Raw genomic sequence first — 17,998 nt, 5'->3', positions numbered from 1 at the left:
GGAAGGGTGGTGAAGCCTGGCACCTACAGATTGGTAATGCTTAAATGTTCAAAGCTTTTTTTTNCACATCATCAATTTGTTAACTTATGAAATGCACATCATCAATCTGTGTATAGTGGTGACTTTGCATCAGATTCACTATTTAGATAGTTCCCCTTATACTTGGCCTTAATCATTCATGAGAGTGTTGTCTAATAATTGATCAGGAACCTGAGAGACAATTAGCAGCCAAAGAAGGTTCCTTGCCTCAGGAGCCGACCCTTGACGATGAGAATGCTGTTAACCTTGTTATAAGGATGTCTGATGGCATCCGGGGAGGTCGGCAATTTCTTAAATTTGATAGACTGTAGGTGTGTATGCTCTGAAAATAAATCTATTCAGTTTGCTGGATTATGATGTGACTTGATTATTATTATTTACATTGCAGTGTCTTTTTTATTTCATTGATGTGGCCTGTGGGAAGGGTGGTGAAGCCTGGCACCTACAGATTGGTAATGCTTAAATGTTCAAAGCTTTTTTTTTTAAATGTTCTCTTTCCTTACTGTTTGTTCAATTTGTTGTCTCACCTCTGAGGCTCTGAATGTGGCCTTTAGATCTTGTGAGATACATCAAAGAAATGATATGCCACATTTCATTTTCTCCTTGAATATATGTTTCATGTTATGAAGTTATTGTAAGGATGAATTACAGACTGTTTCAAGTTTGTATGATTTCCATTTTCTGTGTCCCTTTTGGTAGATGAGAGACAGACAGGGAAGAGGGTAATAAAAGGAAAGACAAAGATTTATCAAGAGGGAGATGAGTGAAGAAAGAGCAAAATGAGAGACAGACAGGGAATGAGATCAAGTAAACTGTTCAAATAGAAATAAATAAATTCGATCATAAGATCACAAGATGAGAATAAAGTTATTACTTGCATCTTTTCCCTTGAGAAATAAATCGTGTCCCAGGTTTCAATTGATCAAAGAGGTAAGTAGTTGAAAAATTTCAACTTTTTATAGTTCACAATAAAAAGTATTTTAAGAATTTTAATTTCATGTCAGGTGTTCCACCTCAGTAAAGAGCCATTGCTTCCGTAGAAAGACATCAGTGAGAACTTCCTTTGACTTTAGAGATGCCTCTAAGAACTCGAGCTCCTAATTCAAGAGAAATGGAAAAATTAACAGTTCTTAACATAACTTGATCAAAAGAAAGTAATTACTCTCATCTTTCCCTTCAGAAATGATTCTTAAAATTTAGTCATCTATCTTAGAAGTGAATTTTATATCCAAAATTCTGTAGACAGATTTTTTAAGTTCTGAACAAGTGGCCGAAGCATTAACAGCTGCCCCTGTTCTTATTTTACATCTAACAGCATATCTTGCTTTGTCTTGACATATGCTTTAGTGCAAGAAACCAAGAAAGATGGGTGTTTTCATGTTCACACAAGAATGTATCTGGATGGTGCTACCCTTAAAGAGGTCAGAACTTTTGATGTCTTTCTTTTTATTTTATTTTATTTTATTTGATTACCTTGCAGATTGGTTTAATGCAATTTCCTGTGACGTATGGCCACATTGCCGATAATCACTCTAACAATGTTTCTATAGTTGCCATGTCATCCTTGCTTTGCATATAGGGGTATCTTCTGTTCATCTTCAAAATAGATGATCCTTGCTTATTTGATTACCTTATAGATTGGTATTTATACTTTTTGTTAATTGCTTATTTCATTTTCACATTTTAGAATTCATAGGCACATTTTAGAATTCATAAGCACTATAAGCAGTTATTTGTATGGTATCTTTCAATATTAACACAGACAGATATGCAATTTTCTGATGTGCATCTAATAATCTAGATATTTCATACTTCCCTAAAATAATTGAGAATTCACACAACTAGAAATTTGTGAAACTCTGGCCCATATTTTGCTTTTGTTGTTTTCTATAGTTCAAAGAGTTTATTTATTTATTCATCAAGTCACTTGGAGCTTAGAGAGGATACAGAACAATGCATAGTGCAATAGAGGTTGCTGGTTTGAGATGCATGTCCTTTTTTTTTTCTTTTTTTTTTGAAATCAGATGCATGTCCTTTTCTTTTCCAATAAGTTTAGAATTTTATTTTTCATTTCTTTGTTATATAAATTTTGGTATAACCAAAGTTTTGCTGGAATGGAATTAGCTAGATTATGTGCTCTAAGCAAGTTATGTTAGAAATTAAATATAATCACAACAAAATATAAAAGCTATGTAAATTAACTATTTCATTGAGTTGAACATATACTTTTGAATAATTTATTACTTATGCTTGAAAAATATTTATGTTTTTTAGTGGCAGGGAATTATTGCATACCTAGATGCACTCATCAAATCAGACATTGCCAAGACGAAGGAGTTCCAAAGTGCCAACATCAATAGTTTTTATGAAATTGTATATTTGTATCACATTACATCCTTGTAATTCAATATTATACTATGAAAAATAATCTTCTATTTTGAACATTTAATTGATGCTAAAATATTTTATTTTCAATTACATGAAACTCTTGTGTAAACCTTTTTATATACAAGTATATGTATATATCATCAATTATTAAAAGATTACAAATATCTCCAAATATAAAATTTTGCGATAACAACGAATATGGAAAAAACGTCAGTAAATGTCTTTTTTTTTATTGAAAATTATTATTTTGTCATCAATTAATTTTTTTAATGACAACATAATAATGTAAACAATCGTCAATAAATGTTATTTTATTGACGCATTTCATTTTTTGTCACCAATTAAATTTATTCATGACAAAAATAATTGTATGAAAAACAAAAGTAAAAAAACATTTGCTGACGAAATATTTTACTTCGTCGCAAACTATTACCGACGTTTTTTAATATTTCGTTTCAAAAAGTATGTATACCATGACATTATTAATATCATGCAAAAACGTCAGTAATGGTAATATTTTGTGACGAAAAATTAACTTCGTCACTAATACCTTCCCATACGCCGCTAACCCGACGGTCCGGGTGACGTTTTTATTTCGTCAGTAAAGACATTTGGCGACACATTTTTATTTTTATCGACGTTTAAAAAACGTCACTAAATGTTAACATTCTTGTAGTGGCTATACAGTCTGATCTAGGGGGTGAGTACAAACGTCTCCAACTCCTGTTTCATTCCTTAGGTATTGTACACATGCAGTCGTGTGCATACACGCATGAACAAAACGGGCGTGTTGAGCGCCGGCATCGACACATCGTTGAGACTGGTTTAGCTCTACTCGTTGAGAGTTCTGTCCCATTACGGCACTGGGATTCGGCTTTTGAAACAGCCACCTATCTTATAAACCGATTACCATCTTTAGTCCTGCAATTTGACACCCCATTTAATCGGCTTTACAAAACTAAACCCACATACACCTCCCTTCGAGTCTTCGGGTGCCTGTGTTTTCCCTACTTACGCCCTTACAACCGTCACAAAATTGAGTTTTGTTCCGCCCCGTGTGTCTTCCTAGGTTATCCTCCGTCATTCCGAGGCTATCGTTGCTTAAATATCAATACCGGAAAACCTTTATCTGTCGTCATGTCCGATTTGACGAGGCTGTTTTTCCTTTTGCCACTTTGTTACAGGATAAGCAACGCCACACAACTCCACTAAAGCCATGGGCATCTAGTCTTGTGATCCCACCGGCTATAACAGCTGCACCTCCTATACCCTCATCCTCCTCTAAAGTGGCTCCAGTATCAGTCCTAGTCCGACACAAGCAGCACCGTGGTTTCGGTGATCCTCCGCAAAGAGAGCATACCATGCGTCTTCGGCACATGACTAGGGACACAGGTGAACAATTTCACGCACTTACTGTCGTTTCCACTCTTGTTGATCCCACCTGTTATACTCAAGCAGTTGGACATTCACAGTGGCGCGATGCTATGGACCAGGAGTTCAACGCCCTACTCCACAACAATACTTGGGTGTTGGTACCGCCGAAACCTGGCATGAATATTATCAGGTGCAAATGGGTATACCGAACCAAGCAGAAAGCTGATGGCAGTGTGGAGCGATACAATGCCCGTTTAGTTGCCAAGGGGTTCAATCAAGTTGCAGGGGAGGACTTCTTTGACACGTTTAGCCCGGTGGTGAAACCCACGACGGTTCATTTACTCTTTTCTTTAGCCGTATCACGAGGATGGACTCTACGCCAACTTGACGTCCATAATGCGTTCCTAAATGGGTTCTTAGCCGAAACTGTTTACATGAAACAGCCCCCGGGTTATGAGGACCCTGCTCATCCAGACCATGTGTGCCACCTACAGCGCTCCTTGTATGGGCTAAAGCAGGCTCCGCGGGCATGGTTCAAATGGCTCCATGATTTTCTACTGACAAGTGGTTTCTCGGCTTCAAAAATCGACGTCTCTCTTTTTCACTATTCACGTGGCACTGCTAAAGTATACCTGTTGGTTTACGTAGACGACATCATCATGATGGGAGATGATTCGTCCCTCATTGACTCACTCCTTAAGCGGCTTTCGATGGCCTTCAAGATTCGAGATCTTGGCACACCGAGCTTCTTTTTAGGCATCGAGACTCTCTCGGTAGATGGCGGTCTAATTTTGTCTCAACGTCGGTATATGAGTGATCTATTAAACAGGGCAGGTATGACAGATTGCAAGCCACTCACAACTCCCGCGGCGGTCACTCAAGTTGTAACTTCGTCAGATGAAGTTTTTGATAATCCCACTCAGTACAGGCGTCTCGCTGGAGCTCTACAGTACTTGACTATAACACGGCCTGATCTTTCTTATGCCGTCAATCGTCTTTGTCAGTTTATGCACACTCCCACTACTGAGCATTGGGGTATCCTGAAGCGGGTCATGCGATACGTCAAAGGGACTCTTGATTATGGGTTACGGCTGGCACCATCACCATCAGCACATATTCATGCTTTCTCTGACTCGGACTGGGCTGGGTGTCCGACTGATTGCAAGTCTACAAGCGGGTATGCAGTTTTCCAAGGGTCAAACCTCATCTCCTTGGTTTCTCGCAAGCAACGCACTATTGCTCGTTCTTCGACAGAAGCTGAGTACAAGGGTTTGGCAGACGTCTCGGCCGAGGTCACATGGGTTGTGTCTTTGTTACAGGAGCTAGGACTACACTCAGGACGTCCGGCTACGTTATGGTGCGACAATCTCGGGGCTACTTACATGTGTGCTAACCCTGTGTTCCACGCTCGCACAAAACATGTGGAGATTGATTACCACTTTGTTCGGGACAAGGTCGCGTCAGGTGACTTCCAGGTTAACTACGTCTCCACTAAGGAGCAACTTGCAGATATCTTCACAAAGCCGCTGCCGTCTACTCGCTTTGCTGCTCTACGGTCCAAGCTCAATGTTGTGTTCCACCCACCTTGTGCTTGAGGGGGTGTGTTAGATATAATGAGAATAAGTCCAGTAGGTTAGAAGTTATTTCATATTCTTTAGCCTACTGTATAGGTTGCCATATATTATTATTTCCCTGTACTGTTTCTCTTGCTAATCAATCACAACAACTTCTCTAATTGCGTGAAATATGTATACCAAATGTATGAAACGACTCAGAGGTCAAAATTACAGTTCGTTGATATCACATGTTCCTCATCCTTGACATTTAGACCTTGATTTTACTATATTAGATGCAAATTTCTTTATGGATACAATTGTTCATATAGAACATGAGTGGTATATATCTTACTTTCAAAATTTAGTCTAATTTTACAATTGATAATAAAAGTACAAGAACCTACAAGGTATTCAAACTTATTCGAAGACATGATCTGATAGGGATGTCACCGGTTGAAACCCGAATGGGGTATCGACTCTTTGTGCTTCAATAGGTTGAGAAAGTACATATGCACATATACTACATTGTAATAGAGTTAGTAGTACTACAAAAAAGTCATTTCCAATTGCATTTATGTGAGACGGGAAACAATAGAAGCTACATGTTAACTAAATAACAAAGGAGAAAATAGTTACAATACAACGATGAGTATCCTTACTTAAAATCATAGTCCTATATATTCATCACAATGAAATTATATTTCTTGTGTTAATTTCAAATACATCCAAAAAATAAACCTTACATAGATATTTATGAACCTTCTTTCAACTCAAAAAAAAAGAAAAAAAATTTACAAATGTGTTTTATCTATTTCAAAATGATTTGCTAATTGAGTTTAGATATTGGACACACGTTTTCGCGCAAAGCGCGTAGAAAGAACTAGTATAAATAATAAACGTGCAATTCGACTATTAGCTCAACCTTTTAGTTGAGATAGAACACATTATTCTTTTTTTTTAGATGATGAGGAAAACCTACGGTGAATGACGAAGGAAACCTACAACGACTACTCGAAAGTGTGTACAAAGGGTGTATTTGGTTCGAACATGAGAATCGAAATGAGAATGAGAATCAAATACTTGGTAATTGGAATGGTTTTGATAAAAATATTTTGCATGTTTGGTAATATGTTGGAATAGAATGATTACCGATGTGCCAAAGACCTTGTGGTCTAGTGGCACCCGATTGCACCCCACATGGGAGTGTGGGTTCGAGCATCAGTCGAGGCGATATTGGCTATTTGTGCTTCATTTGGTTGAGAAAGTAGTTATGAACAGATACTACATTGTAACAAAATCAGAGTCAATAGTACTCATAAAAGAATGATTACCGATGTAGAATGACTCTACTCTATATAATTGAAATAAAGATTTTACAAATATTATTTTGAGTGAACTTTCTTAAATGATGAGATAAATTTGATATATTTATACATTCAAAATGATAACTGAGAAAAAAGAAGTTGAAAGTGTTTTAGAAAAGAATCTATTCCCCATTGAAAATGTATGTTTAAATTAGTATAAATATAATCCGTATTTTTACATTTAAAAAATGTGTACGTATTATGTAATTTATTTGAGTTTTTGAGAAAATGTCCTTGGACAATTTTGATTTATCTTTTCAACCTAAAAAGTAGTGTCTATTACTTTTCCTTGTAATGAAGAGAACAATTTGGTAATAATAATCGGATTATTCATGTTAATGCTAACTATATATAAAGAAAGAAATTTATATTATTTTATTTTGTGGTCAAAGTAAGCTCTACTGTTATAATTTTTCTTCTTCATTCATTAAGTTTATTTCTTTCAATATATTTCACATTTCTTTAAGCATGAAAAATTATTAGAGAAGGCAAAAGAGATGAGGAGGTTGAGGGATGGACTGCAATTTAAGAATGATACCTAATTTAAATTAGGTAATGGATTTTGTAGGTAGAAGAGTAACTAAATCTTATATAGTTGCGTTTTAAAAAGTTATCAACCAAACAATGTCAACGATTTTCATTCTCATTCATTATGTCTAATCCCATGAACCAAACAAAGTAAATTCCACCCATTTGTAATAACCCAAAAACCACATAAGAGATGTAAATCGCACTATGAAGATTCTGTGTAATAACCCACAAATCATATAAAAGAGGTAAACCTCGAAAATCACATAAGAGGGGCAAACCGCACTAGAAAGATCATGTACAATAACTCGATAAGTTAACCAAGAATATTATTAGCAAGAATCAAACTTGTGGCCTGGTACAAGAATCATACTCCACACACTCGGACACCCCTATTAGATCTAGAACACATTCTTCAAGTGTTGTGACTTATGAGCAATGGACACTTTTTTGTGTATGCAATAGTATTCAGTATGCTGATGATATGTTGTGATTTAAGTGAAAAGAAATTGATCTTCTTTATAAATGATGTGATGAATTATTCAAATTTTGTTAATGAAACTATACAAATTTGAAAAAATTTCCACAAAATTAAGTTTAGCAACAACATAGTGTGCAGTATGCTCTCTATGAAGCTCTATCCTATACATTATGTTCTAGTTGTGCAATCCAAAGACAACATTAACTCATCAAGTTTGAAGCAGAAGCAAATAGGAATAATACAAAGCTAAATTTGGAAAAAGGGCTTAAACTATTACTTTTATTGCTACATGTAGCAAAACAGGCTAATGAATATACTGTAAAAGAAACATAAAAAAACTCTTGCATGCTATTCCTTTCCTCTTCATTCTGGGTTATTCGTAAAGGGTGTACCTGGTGAAGTTGTGTTCTAAACGAAGAAGCCTGATCAGCACTTCAGACCGCGGGCAAGCTCACAGCAGTGTTGGCAGCAGATGGCGTTTCAGCTGCAACGGGTGGAGTTTGGGCACGAGGAGTACTGATGTTTGCCGTAGTGTAATCTTCATGAACTAAATTCAAGGCACTCCAATTAACTTTAGCTATGTGAGAGTCAGGGAATCTGTTTATTCTAATAATAATATTGTGAAATTGAAAGGAAAATTGGGGGTGTCTGTGTTGGGGAGTGGGGTTAGGAGGAAAAGAGAAATTGAAAAACTTTAGAAGTTCTGAAAAGCATTAGGAATTAGGATACGCTCTGTCGTCCACATATCAGTGATGCTGACATCCGCATCTGACAAGAGCCAGTAATCTGCTTCATTCTGGAAAGAATATAGATTTAGAAAGTGGAAATCATCATAATGACGTGATCATTCAAAAATAATGATCTGTTATTCTGTTAACTTAGATCTTATAACAGTCCATAAGATCCTAATGCAATTGGGGCATTTCAATGACGCCAAACAAAAGCTACTAATTTTGTAGACTTGTAAGAATGGACTTACATCAACATCGGGAACGATTTTCATGATTCCACTCGTGAAATCCTGTGATGTGCCAACATTGGAGGACGCTCTTTCTGTTTCTTTTTCCTGCAATACTTCATTTCCTCTACTCTCCTCAGTTTCTACCATCGCAGTTGCATTCTCATTCGCTCCTGATGTTGAATGAATGCTAGGTGCCACATCCACAGCATTTATCTCCTCGAGTTTTTTCTCAAATTGACTTGATGGTTGAAGTTCAAACAATTTAATCATAAGCAAACGACAATGAGATAGTATACCACTTCACTTATCAAGAAGAAGCATCTTGGGACAACCCCAACCAAGTTAGTCAGGTTGTTGATGTGGTTATTACAAGGTTACAAGTTCAACTCCCAACGGGAGCGGCCTATTGGCCTCCTTGGTTTGAGCCGCTCAGCTATAGGCAACTTAGACTGGTTTACTTCCTTGTGGTCCTTTGCCGACTAGGGTCACAAGGCGAGATTTACCCAATGCACACCCTCGAGTAGTGGCTGCGAGTTTCTTTCGTCACTCAAAAAACGATAAAAGAAGAAGCATCTTTAAGGGCAATCAATAACACTCTTAGTCAGTGTGGGGGGTTTAGATGATGTGTTTTATTTGTGTCAAGAAAAACAAGTACCTGACGAGGTAGACATCTATTGGTCCCATGGTGCTCCTTAGAATTATTCGGTACCTTCTTTGCAGATAATCAACAGCCTGTTTGAAAGTTATTAAAGAGAATATTAAATTAGATAAGAAAAGTTTAGAAGTGAAAAGATGAGAAGCAAAAACTTCAATTGTTGAGAAGTATAGGCAACAACCTCATCAGGATCTGGGACTTCTAAAGTTGTGCCATGGGGAGCTTTAATTGCTAAAAGTGTTTCGTTCTGAAAAATGCAATATTTATAATTCAACATATAGTCCAAGTGATAAAAGCAACATGACTAAAAGAACACAGAAGAAAATGAAAGCAGACTAATTTTTTAATAAAGTTCTTTGTACCTGAAAACAAGGTAAGCCCTTAATATCTTCTTCAGTTACAAAAAGCCATCTGGTATGATCATATTGAAAGCCCACGTATAAAAACATTAGCAGCTAGATCAAATAAAAAATCCACTTAAAATTCAAATTACAGGCTTGAAGAACATCCAAGAACACAATACCCTTTATTGTTTTCATCTTCACTCAGGTCCCTCAGCCTGTCTTGCATTTCTCTAAAACAATTGTATGAAACATAAAATCAGAATAACCATGGTTGAATGAATGTGTTTCTTAAAGTTATTATACTAAACCTGATTTGTTCATCTATTCTACGCTCTTTTAACATCAATTTCTCCACTTCGGCCTGCAAAAGAGTGCAGAGTACATGAGAATAAGTCTATGAACAGCTCATCTAACAATTGAAAGGGACCCACAATGCTGTGGCCAGTGGATATAACCTAAGCAGATCTTGTAGGCCACTCTTAACAGAACTATATTACATTTACTTGACTTATGCATTGTAGAGGAAATTCAGTGCTGATTCCTAATGAGTAAAAGTTTTCTCTATCACTCATGCCACCTAATTAGTGCATTTGGGAGGTCAAGAAGTGTTGTCTAAGCATAGCTTCCTCAAGAAAGAAATGAAGAAAAGATTAGCTATGAGATTTAGAAAACAAAAAGTATGTAATCAATGCAATAAGAAAGAGCACACGCATAATGATAGAAATGTCCTTTTACCTGTAAATTTGAAACTCCATCAAAATCGCTTGTTCTCGACACATCTAGACCCCTGCATAACCATGTCGCTCTTTATTAGTCACTTTCCTTGTGATGAAAAAAATGTTGAGGCAAGTACACATTAAATAAAGAGAAAACTGAGACCCATTTATGTAGATATGAGATAGTTCTTACTTCCATTGAATTCTGTTCTTGAGTTTCTTTTCTATTAGACCAATGCCTTCTAGGACATTCGTTATGTCATAGATACGTCTCTTTTGAACCTGGTTGAAGAAGAAATTTTCATTTTTTCAGTTTTTAAAACTTCATCAGCTACGCATATTAAATAATCAACTAGGAAGTTATCACCTCTAATGTATCAGCAGCTTTATTTAGATCAAGAATACCATCTTCTGCATGTCTGATCAGATTAATGAACTTCTTTGTTAAAAGGCCTGGATGAAAGTAAAAACAATGTTGTCAATGTCTTAGCTACTGTAAATTGAGATGAAGGAGAAGAAGAGGGGCAGAAGCACTTTAAAAAATAAATAAATAAATAACTCATGTTGGAAAGTACATATTACCTAGGGAGCTATCATAACGACAGGAACCGACTGGAGTGACATTGTTGCCGGAAGGTGATCCTGTAATTCCGCAATCAAAAGTTATTGCCTCTTCCTTAAAGAAAACTGCTCTTGTTCAATTTCTTTTCCATTAATAATACTTTGTAACTTAATGCACTTCCCATAACAGACATTTCTATTGGAAATTCTCACCATCATCTACTGCATTCTGGGATACATATCTGCGGGATTTTGACGTCCTAGGTACTCTCTGTGCCTTTCTAGCTTTTCCTGAAACTGGCGTTTGCATTGGACTGTTGACAGCATATCCAAAACTTGGATCCTGATCACTAGGTACCTGACTGTGGCTCACCATGTCACTCTTCCACTTCAATGGCTGGTTAAATCAAACAAGCATTAAAAGGTTGTAAACAGTGCATTGTGAAATAAGATTCACAGCGACAAGAATGTACAACAATACAGAGTATTATAATCATCTGTTTTCACAGTAACATATACATAAAACGATTCAAGTTATGACTAACAATGCTTGTTGAGGCAAGAGAAATATGTGAATTAAGTCAATTGGAACAATGGGCACAGTCCTGATGATACAAGTCTCCAAAAGTAAGGTGACTAGCATAAATCACTCACATTCAAGGAAAGTATACATCCAAGAAAGATCCAAACTTTATTATGGTTAATACAAGCTAATAATCCAAACCAGAATCAAGAATGAGGATAGCTATGGCCTAAGATTGAACATAATCAATGAGTAAATGACTGCAGTTTCCAAATTAAGAATTCAGCTTAACCACAAGGTCACGAGTTCGAATCCCAACTCTCTTGATTTATGTCGGTCAGCTATGGGCAACCTAAGCTGATTTACCTTGATTGTGGTTATTTGCCGGCCGACTAGGGTCACAAGGCAAGATTTACCACTTAGTAGTGGCTGTGGTTTCCTCGTCACCCAAAAAAAATCCAGCTTAACCTAGCTAGCTCGCATTGCCAACCATAACATTAAAATCTAGAAGATCATACATTTTTACTTATTATCAATCAAAAAGTAAGAATGCACTAAAGAAAAATCCAATTTCAATTATACTTTCAAAGTTTTCACAGCAGATTTTTTGTTTAAGGAAACAAAATAAAAAGACTTTAACTTACACAGTCACTAAAGTCCAAGTATAGGCAAATAACAATAAATACAGTAAAAACAACAACAACAAAAGAACTTGTCAACAAGCGTACATAATTCCAAGACTCACAGGAGTGTTGACGATGATGTCATCAGGCTGTTGAGGAGGAGAGTGACGCGGGTGGTCGGCAGAGAAGCGGCGGAAGTCCCCAGATGGAGGCTTCACCACCGTGAAAGGCAGCTGCTGCCGCTTCAAGTCTTGCTGCATGATCTGATATGGAAAAATTCCTTTGCCTTAGAAGTAAGGGAATCCTTGTCGGTACTTGAAATTTGATCTTACAGAATCCTGGGAACTCAACTTGAAGCAGTCGGAAATGGTCCCGGGAAGGAAAAAGGGGAATTGAAACTTGGGAAGAAAACGAATGAGAATTGATGAGATCTGGGGTTTGATGTATAGAAAAGCGGGAAGAGAGAGAACGGAGATGAAAACGAGGGAATTTGGTTTCAGATATAGATATGGAGGGAAGAACTACGACCTTATTTACTTTTTTTTTTCTTTTCTTTTCTTTTCTTTTTCTTCAACTCATGAAATGTTGATTCCATCAATCATTTTTAGAAGATTTTAACCGATCAAAAGTAATAAATATTTCTTGTGCATAGACATGTAAGAGGTAGGAACATGGTATCTGGTTCGCGATTTATCTCTTCCAACTCTTGGACAAGGGTTTTGAAAGTCGACACTTTCTTCATCAAATTTGTCAACCGTTACATAACTTTTCTTAGTACAATTATTTTTTATGTGTAATTTGTAGTTATTATTATACAATAATGATGTTTAGTCAATGCACACTCTTTGGATTGTGATAACGAATTTTCTTATCTAGAAAAACAAAGCTATTTCTAGATAAAACTAGTATTGTACCCGTGCGTTGCACGGCTGTGTTTAAGTGTACTATGTTGCATGACTAATTTGCTTTGGACTACATGCATGCCAAACGTATATTGAACGGAAATTATGATTATCAACATTCAACAATTATTAAAAAGTTCATGGTACGTATGATTAAATATTATTAAGTATTACACAACAATTAAAAATTTGCAACCTTCTTGGTACACAACATTAATGGAACACAACATTCATACAATGTACTTACTACAGTACTGCAAAAAGAAATTTATACTACATGTTTACAAATTATTGAAAACCTCATGGTACACAACATTTGTAGTATAATTGTTACTCTCTGCATCATCATTTGATATTAAGATTCTAAACCCTTTAGGGTTACTAACACGTGAAGCAGCAACATATAATTGGCCATGAACAAAAACAGGTTTCTTTAAGAGTAACCCAACATGCTTTAATGTTTGACCCTAGCTTTTGTTAATGGTCATCGCATATGCCAACACTAACGGAAATTGTCTTCTTTGAAAATTGAATGGAAGCCTTGTATTTGTTGGCGTCATTGACTTCCTTGGTATCAAGACGATTTGTCCAGCGTTATGACCAACGACAATTTTTGCCTCGATAACATGCTCTGATAATCTAGTGATAATAAGCCTTGTGCCACTGCAAAGTCCCATTGCGTGATCTATATTTCTCAACAACATGACTGGAGATCCCACTTTAAGAGTTAAAGCATGATTAGGAATGCCAGATGCTTTTAATCCATTAAGGAATTCTGGAGTGTGCATATCCGATAGGATGCCATTATTTGAATCCGCCTTACACACCGTCTCGCAACTTAGGTATGTCCGGCTTTCAGCAACATGGAGATCTGTCATATATTCATTCACTGCATTCACAACATCTAGCGTGGGGGCTAATATCGCACGACTCTCCATGTACTCTTGGTGACAACACCCTTCTTTGAACCTTGGAAAAATATTATCCACAATAGTTGCTATGTTGTCCCCTGTCGATGGCAACAACATTTCTTGAGGAATTTTAACTTTGGCATAGCCGTCATTAGGGCCTCCCAAGATACCATCGCCGATTTGGGCCAACCACTGGGCAAAATCTTTAATATCCTCAATATTAGCACCTTGTTCATCTGTATTTAGGCGAAGATTCTTTGTTAACCTCAAGACTTGACATGATCCCCACAAGTAAGAAGAGTTTATTGTTGCAGAAACAATATCTTGCCTTGATCCTTTCGGCACAACCGGTAGTATTTGTCTAAAATCACCTCCTAATACCATCGTTTTACCACCAAATGTCTTACTACCACTATTGCAATCTTGGACCCGCATAACAAATGTCTTACTACCACTATTGCAATCTTGGACCCGCATAAGATCTCTCAAAGTTCTATCTAGACATTCGAAGACCCGCATAAGATCTCTCAAAGTTCTATCTAGACATTCGAAGTAATGTTTGTGCATCATTGGTGCTTCGTCCCATATTATAAGCTTTGCAGTTATCAATAGTTGGGCAAGATGGCTACCTTGAGATATGTTGCATGTCGAGTCTTCTGTAATGGCAATAGGTATAGCAAACCGCGAGTGAGCTGTCCGACCGCCTGGCAAGAGCAAAGAAGCAATACCGCTAGATGCAACATTAAGGACCACTTTTCCTTGTGACCTTATTTTTGCAGAGAGTGCTTTCCAAACAAATGTCTTTCCGGTGCCGCCATATCCATAAACAAAGAAAAAGCCGCCCTTCTGTTCTTGTACATCATTTAGGATCGTGTTGTACACCAAAGATTGCTCATCAGTTAATTGACTTTCTAACCTGCCGCTCTCTATAAGTAGAGCATCCCGATCATATCCAAGCTCATCACACAACAAACGATTGTTGTGGTTCCAAGATTCTTCAAGAATTGGAATTGGCATATGAGGGTAATCTTTCAAGGACTTGTTGTACTTTTGTAACAATCGCTCAATCTCAATTAATGCTAAATCCTTCTTCTCATCATCAGACAAACTCAGATCTGCATTTTACAGAGTGCATTGTTAAAAAAAAATAAATGCTATTAACGCTATAGTACATAAGTTAAAATAATTATTAAAACACAATAATTTTAGAATAGAATACTTACCATCATTGGAGAATAACCTCCGCCTATTAAATAGTACGTCCTCTGCCAAGTGATGCCATACTTGACACCATACGTTTTCGGGCCGGTTAACCAAGTTGGATGTTAATAAGACTACAAAAAATTTTCTCATTGCTGTTGCAGTAGACCAAAGACTTGCTTCATTGATTGCATCTATGTATTCTCTGTCATCATCTAAAAGCCCTCTTGCATAGCATGCATCCATAAATGATGGATATACTACACCTTGATACGACTTGATGTCATCAAAATTAGTAGGACCACGAACTACATTTAAGAGACATCTCAAATAATAAATTTCTCCACTGCCAGGCGGTACGTAAAATATTCTTCCAATAGAGAAACCCCTCTTCCTCGGATGCCATTCTCTAATATCCTTCTTCCATACAAATCTTGTTGGCATGTCAATATAAGCTAACTCCCTTGCCGATTGAAACTTCTTGTTAGCATCAAACCACGCGGTAAACATACTCTGGTATACAGTTGGTCGACTTAACACATTCTCAATTCTGTCATCGTCCTGGAATACCACTGATTGACAATCCGGCAAATGGAAGCTCAACCTCTCCACAGGCGGGTGCCTGTACTGGACCTCAAAGCTTAACAATCTCCATGCAGCTTCGCATGCTGACACGTATCTACAATCGTAGAACATAGTAATTTCGTCAACATGCTCACTTGCATGGTCATCTGCGGTGCTCTTATAGAATTCTGCGGTTACCCTGTCATTGCCTTTGTTCACATACTTGAACAGATACTTGATTGATCTAGATTGGTTACACCATTCTACGTTGATGTGGGCTTTGTATTTGAGAAGAAGGTATCTATTATGTGGCACCACATATCTACTATCCAACTTTATACCATTCTTATCAATTGTTCGACCATTTGAACGACGTCTGTAGATTGGATATCCATCATCATCTAATGTTGACACATCTGCATATTTCTTAGGGAAGTGTTTAGAACACTTGTTGTTTGCCATGCATGGAGATTTAGGCCTTGCTCTACCACATGGCCCGTGAATCATAAACTCGTCAACAGCATTAAAATATGCGTTGTCCATTATTGGGTCCGGTATCTCGGTTGAAATAAATTGGTCAATCATATCTGCTGTAAAGCATTGAGGCCGTCTTTCTAGGAAAATCAGAATGTGAGCGTGTGGTAGACCTCTCTTTTGAAATTCTATGGTGTATACAACTGCATGTAAATTACCGAAAAAATCAAAATAGATATTAGATGTTGATCTATAGAGTGACTATTGGAAATTAAGATGTATAATATTAGATATTTTGAAATTAATACAAAATTAATTCACCTGCCACAACTTTTCCAAAAAGCTTTCCCGCACGAATTTCCTTCACCAATTCATCGAGCTTTATCTTGAAAACCCTGCACAAAATGTCAGGTCTATCTTCTGGTTTGAGGTTTGATCTTAGCATGTACCTTTGGATCTCTGGCCACTTCGGGTTACATGTGAATGTTATAAATAAGTTTGGATAACCTTTGGCACGACAAATCGCCATCGCATCCTGATAATTCTGTATCATATATCGAGCCCCCCCTGTGAAACTTGACGGTAAAATGATTCTTTTTCCTTGATTGCTAGTATCAACTTCCCCTCGCGTCAAAGCATCTGAAAGACCTTTGTATGCCTCACAGCGTAGCGCTCTTTGATTATTTCGAATATATAGAAGCCGGCTTGATTCCACCATTGTGTATGCATCAACCAGAAACTGTTGGAAAAGTCTCTTTGCATGTAGTAACGTAGACAGCTCACCAAACCGCTCATGTATCCTGTACGCAAAGAATTCTCGCTGCGAGACCTTAGTTCTGCCACCGGTGGGTCTGAGCCTATCCAAATTGAATTGAATGTCCTCCCTATATCCGTCCTCTCTGAAAGGAAACAACAGCGGATACTGTAATGGTAAGTACGCAGGGTTCAACTCGTTTATCCGCTTTAGATATCCGGCGTTTGTCTCTACTATAATATCCCTATGACCAAGCGCCGGATCGAGATCCCCCACTATAAGTGCAGCGACTTCCGATACAGTGGGCAAATTGTATGTTCTCGCATCCCCATTCCGCTTACCAATCAATCTCATCTTGAACTCTGATTGTGGATTGCATTTTATATGCGTTTGAGCCCAACGGAAACATTTGACCAAGACATTGTGATCATCCAAATCTTGTTTTATGTCCTCCACTATTTGAACATGGGTTTCGGTACTCGGTTGATCGCCCCTATATCAATAGCGTTAAGAATTGTAAGAAATGAAAATAAGTTATTACACTTAGATACTAAAATATAAGAACGGTAGTACTTAAATGCGAATCTTTAAAGTTTATTACCTAAATGCGTTGATGCGATTCTCCACCTCATTCTCCGTGTCATGTATGTACAATTGAGCAAATTTTGGACTACTACCGTCTTGAGGAAGCAACCCTCCCATTAAATGGAAGTTTTGACCATTAATTCTAAATATTGGTGGGGCATTCCCAATATTTATAGATGTATCCACTTTTGCTCCTAAGGATGTAAAAGAGAACATGTTATTATACATCCTAATGTTTTTCAAAAATTCAATACGTTTCTCTCCTTGACCGAAAAATAAGTTGTAGATTCTTGTTGGCGGTACCCCCAATCTTGGTAGCTTGATCTTGCCATGAAAACAGCATGTAGAATACTTAGGTATTGCGTGCCGCACCTCCTTATTAATACGTTCTCCATACTAGAAAATTGCATGGCAATGATCACAAATATTGTTGGGATCCCCAATATCATTGTAGATCACTACAAAATTTGAATTGAAATGTAAAAAAGATACTTT

At 37.1% G+C, this 17,998-nt stretch overlaps 2 protein-coding genes across 3 annotated transcripts; both read right to left on the bottom strand.

Moving 5' to 3' along the window:
• Positions 1-7,924: 7,924 nt before the first annotated feature.
• LOC116003824 (transcription factor E2FB-like) lies at positions 7,925-12,690 on the bottom strand. Of its 2 annotated transcripts, none has more exons than XM_031243761.1 (14): positions 12,236-12,688; positions 11,181-11,364; positions 10,989-11,048; positions 10,774-10,859; positions 10,600-10,688; positions 10,426-10,477; positions 9,999-10,051; positions 9,870-9,920; positions 9,709-9,757; positions 9,528-9,593; positions 9,347-9,423; positions 8,710-8,929; positions 8,460-8,526; positions 7,925-8,307 (listed from the first exon to the last, which is right to left on the bottom strand). In XM_031243761.1, exons 1-14 carry the CDS (start codon positions 12,371-12,373, stop codon positions 8,165-8,167), a joined length of 1,335 nt encoding a protein of 444 aa, XP_031099621.1. In that variant the 5' UTR covers positions 12,374-12,688; the 3' UTR covers positions 7,925-8,164. The 2 variants fall into 2 exon arrangements, with proteins under 2 accessions (XP_031099621.1, XP_031099622.1); XM_031243762.1 differs by having other exon boundaries at positions 8,248-8,336; positions 12,236-12,690.
• A 792-nt stretch (positions 12,691-13,482) lies between these two features.
• On the bottom strand, positions 13,483-17,620 carry LOC116003872. Its single transcript, XM_031243812.1, has 4 exons — positions 17,520-17,620; positions 16,486-17,411; positions 15,150-16,367; positions 13,483-15,041 (listed from the first exon to the last, which is right to left on the bottom strand). The coding sequence occupies exons 1-4, from the start codon at positions 17,618-17,620 to the stop codon at positions 13,483-13,485; spliced, it is 3,804 nt and encodes a 1,267-aa protein (XP_031099672.1).
• Positions 17,621-17,998: the final 378 nt, after the last annotated feature.

The sequence above is a fragment of the Ipomoea triloba genome, chromosome 14, assembly GCF_003576645.1.
Source record: "Ipomoea triloba cultivar NCNSP0323 chromosome 14, ASM357664v1".
Lineage (NCBI taxonomy): Eukaryota > Viridiplantae > Streptophyta > Magnoliopsida > Solanales > Convolvulaceae > Ipomoea > Ipomoea triloba.
This window is presented reverse-complemented; position numbering and strand designations above follow the sequence as displayed.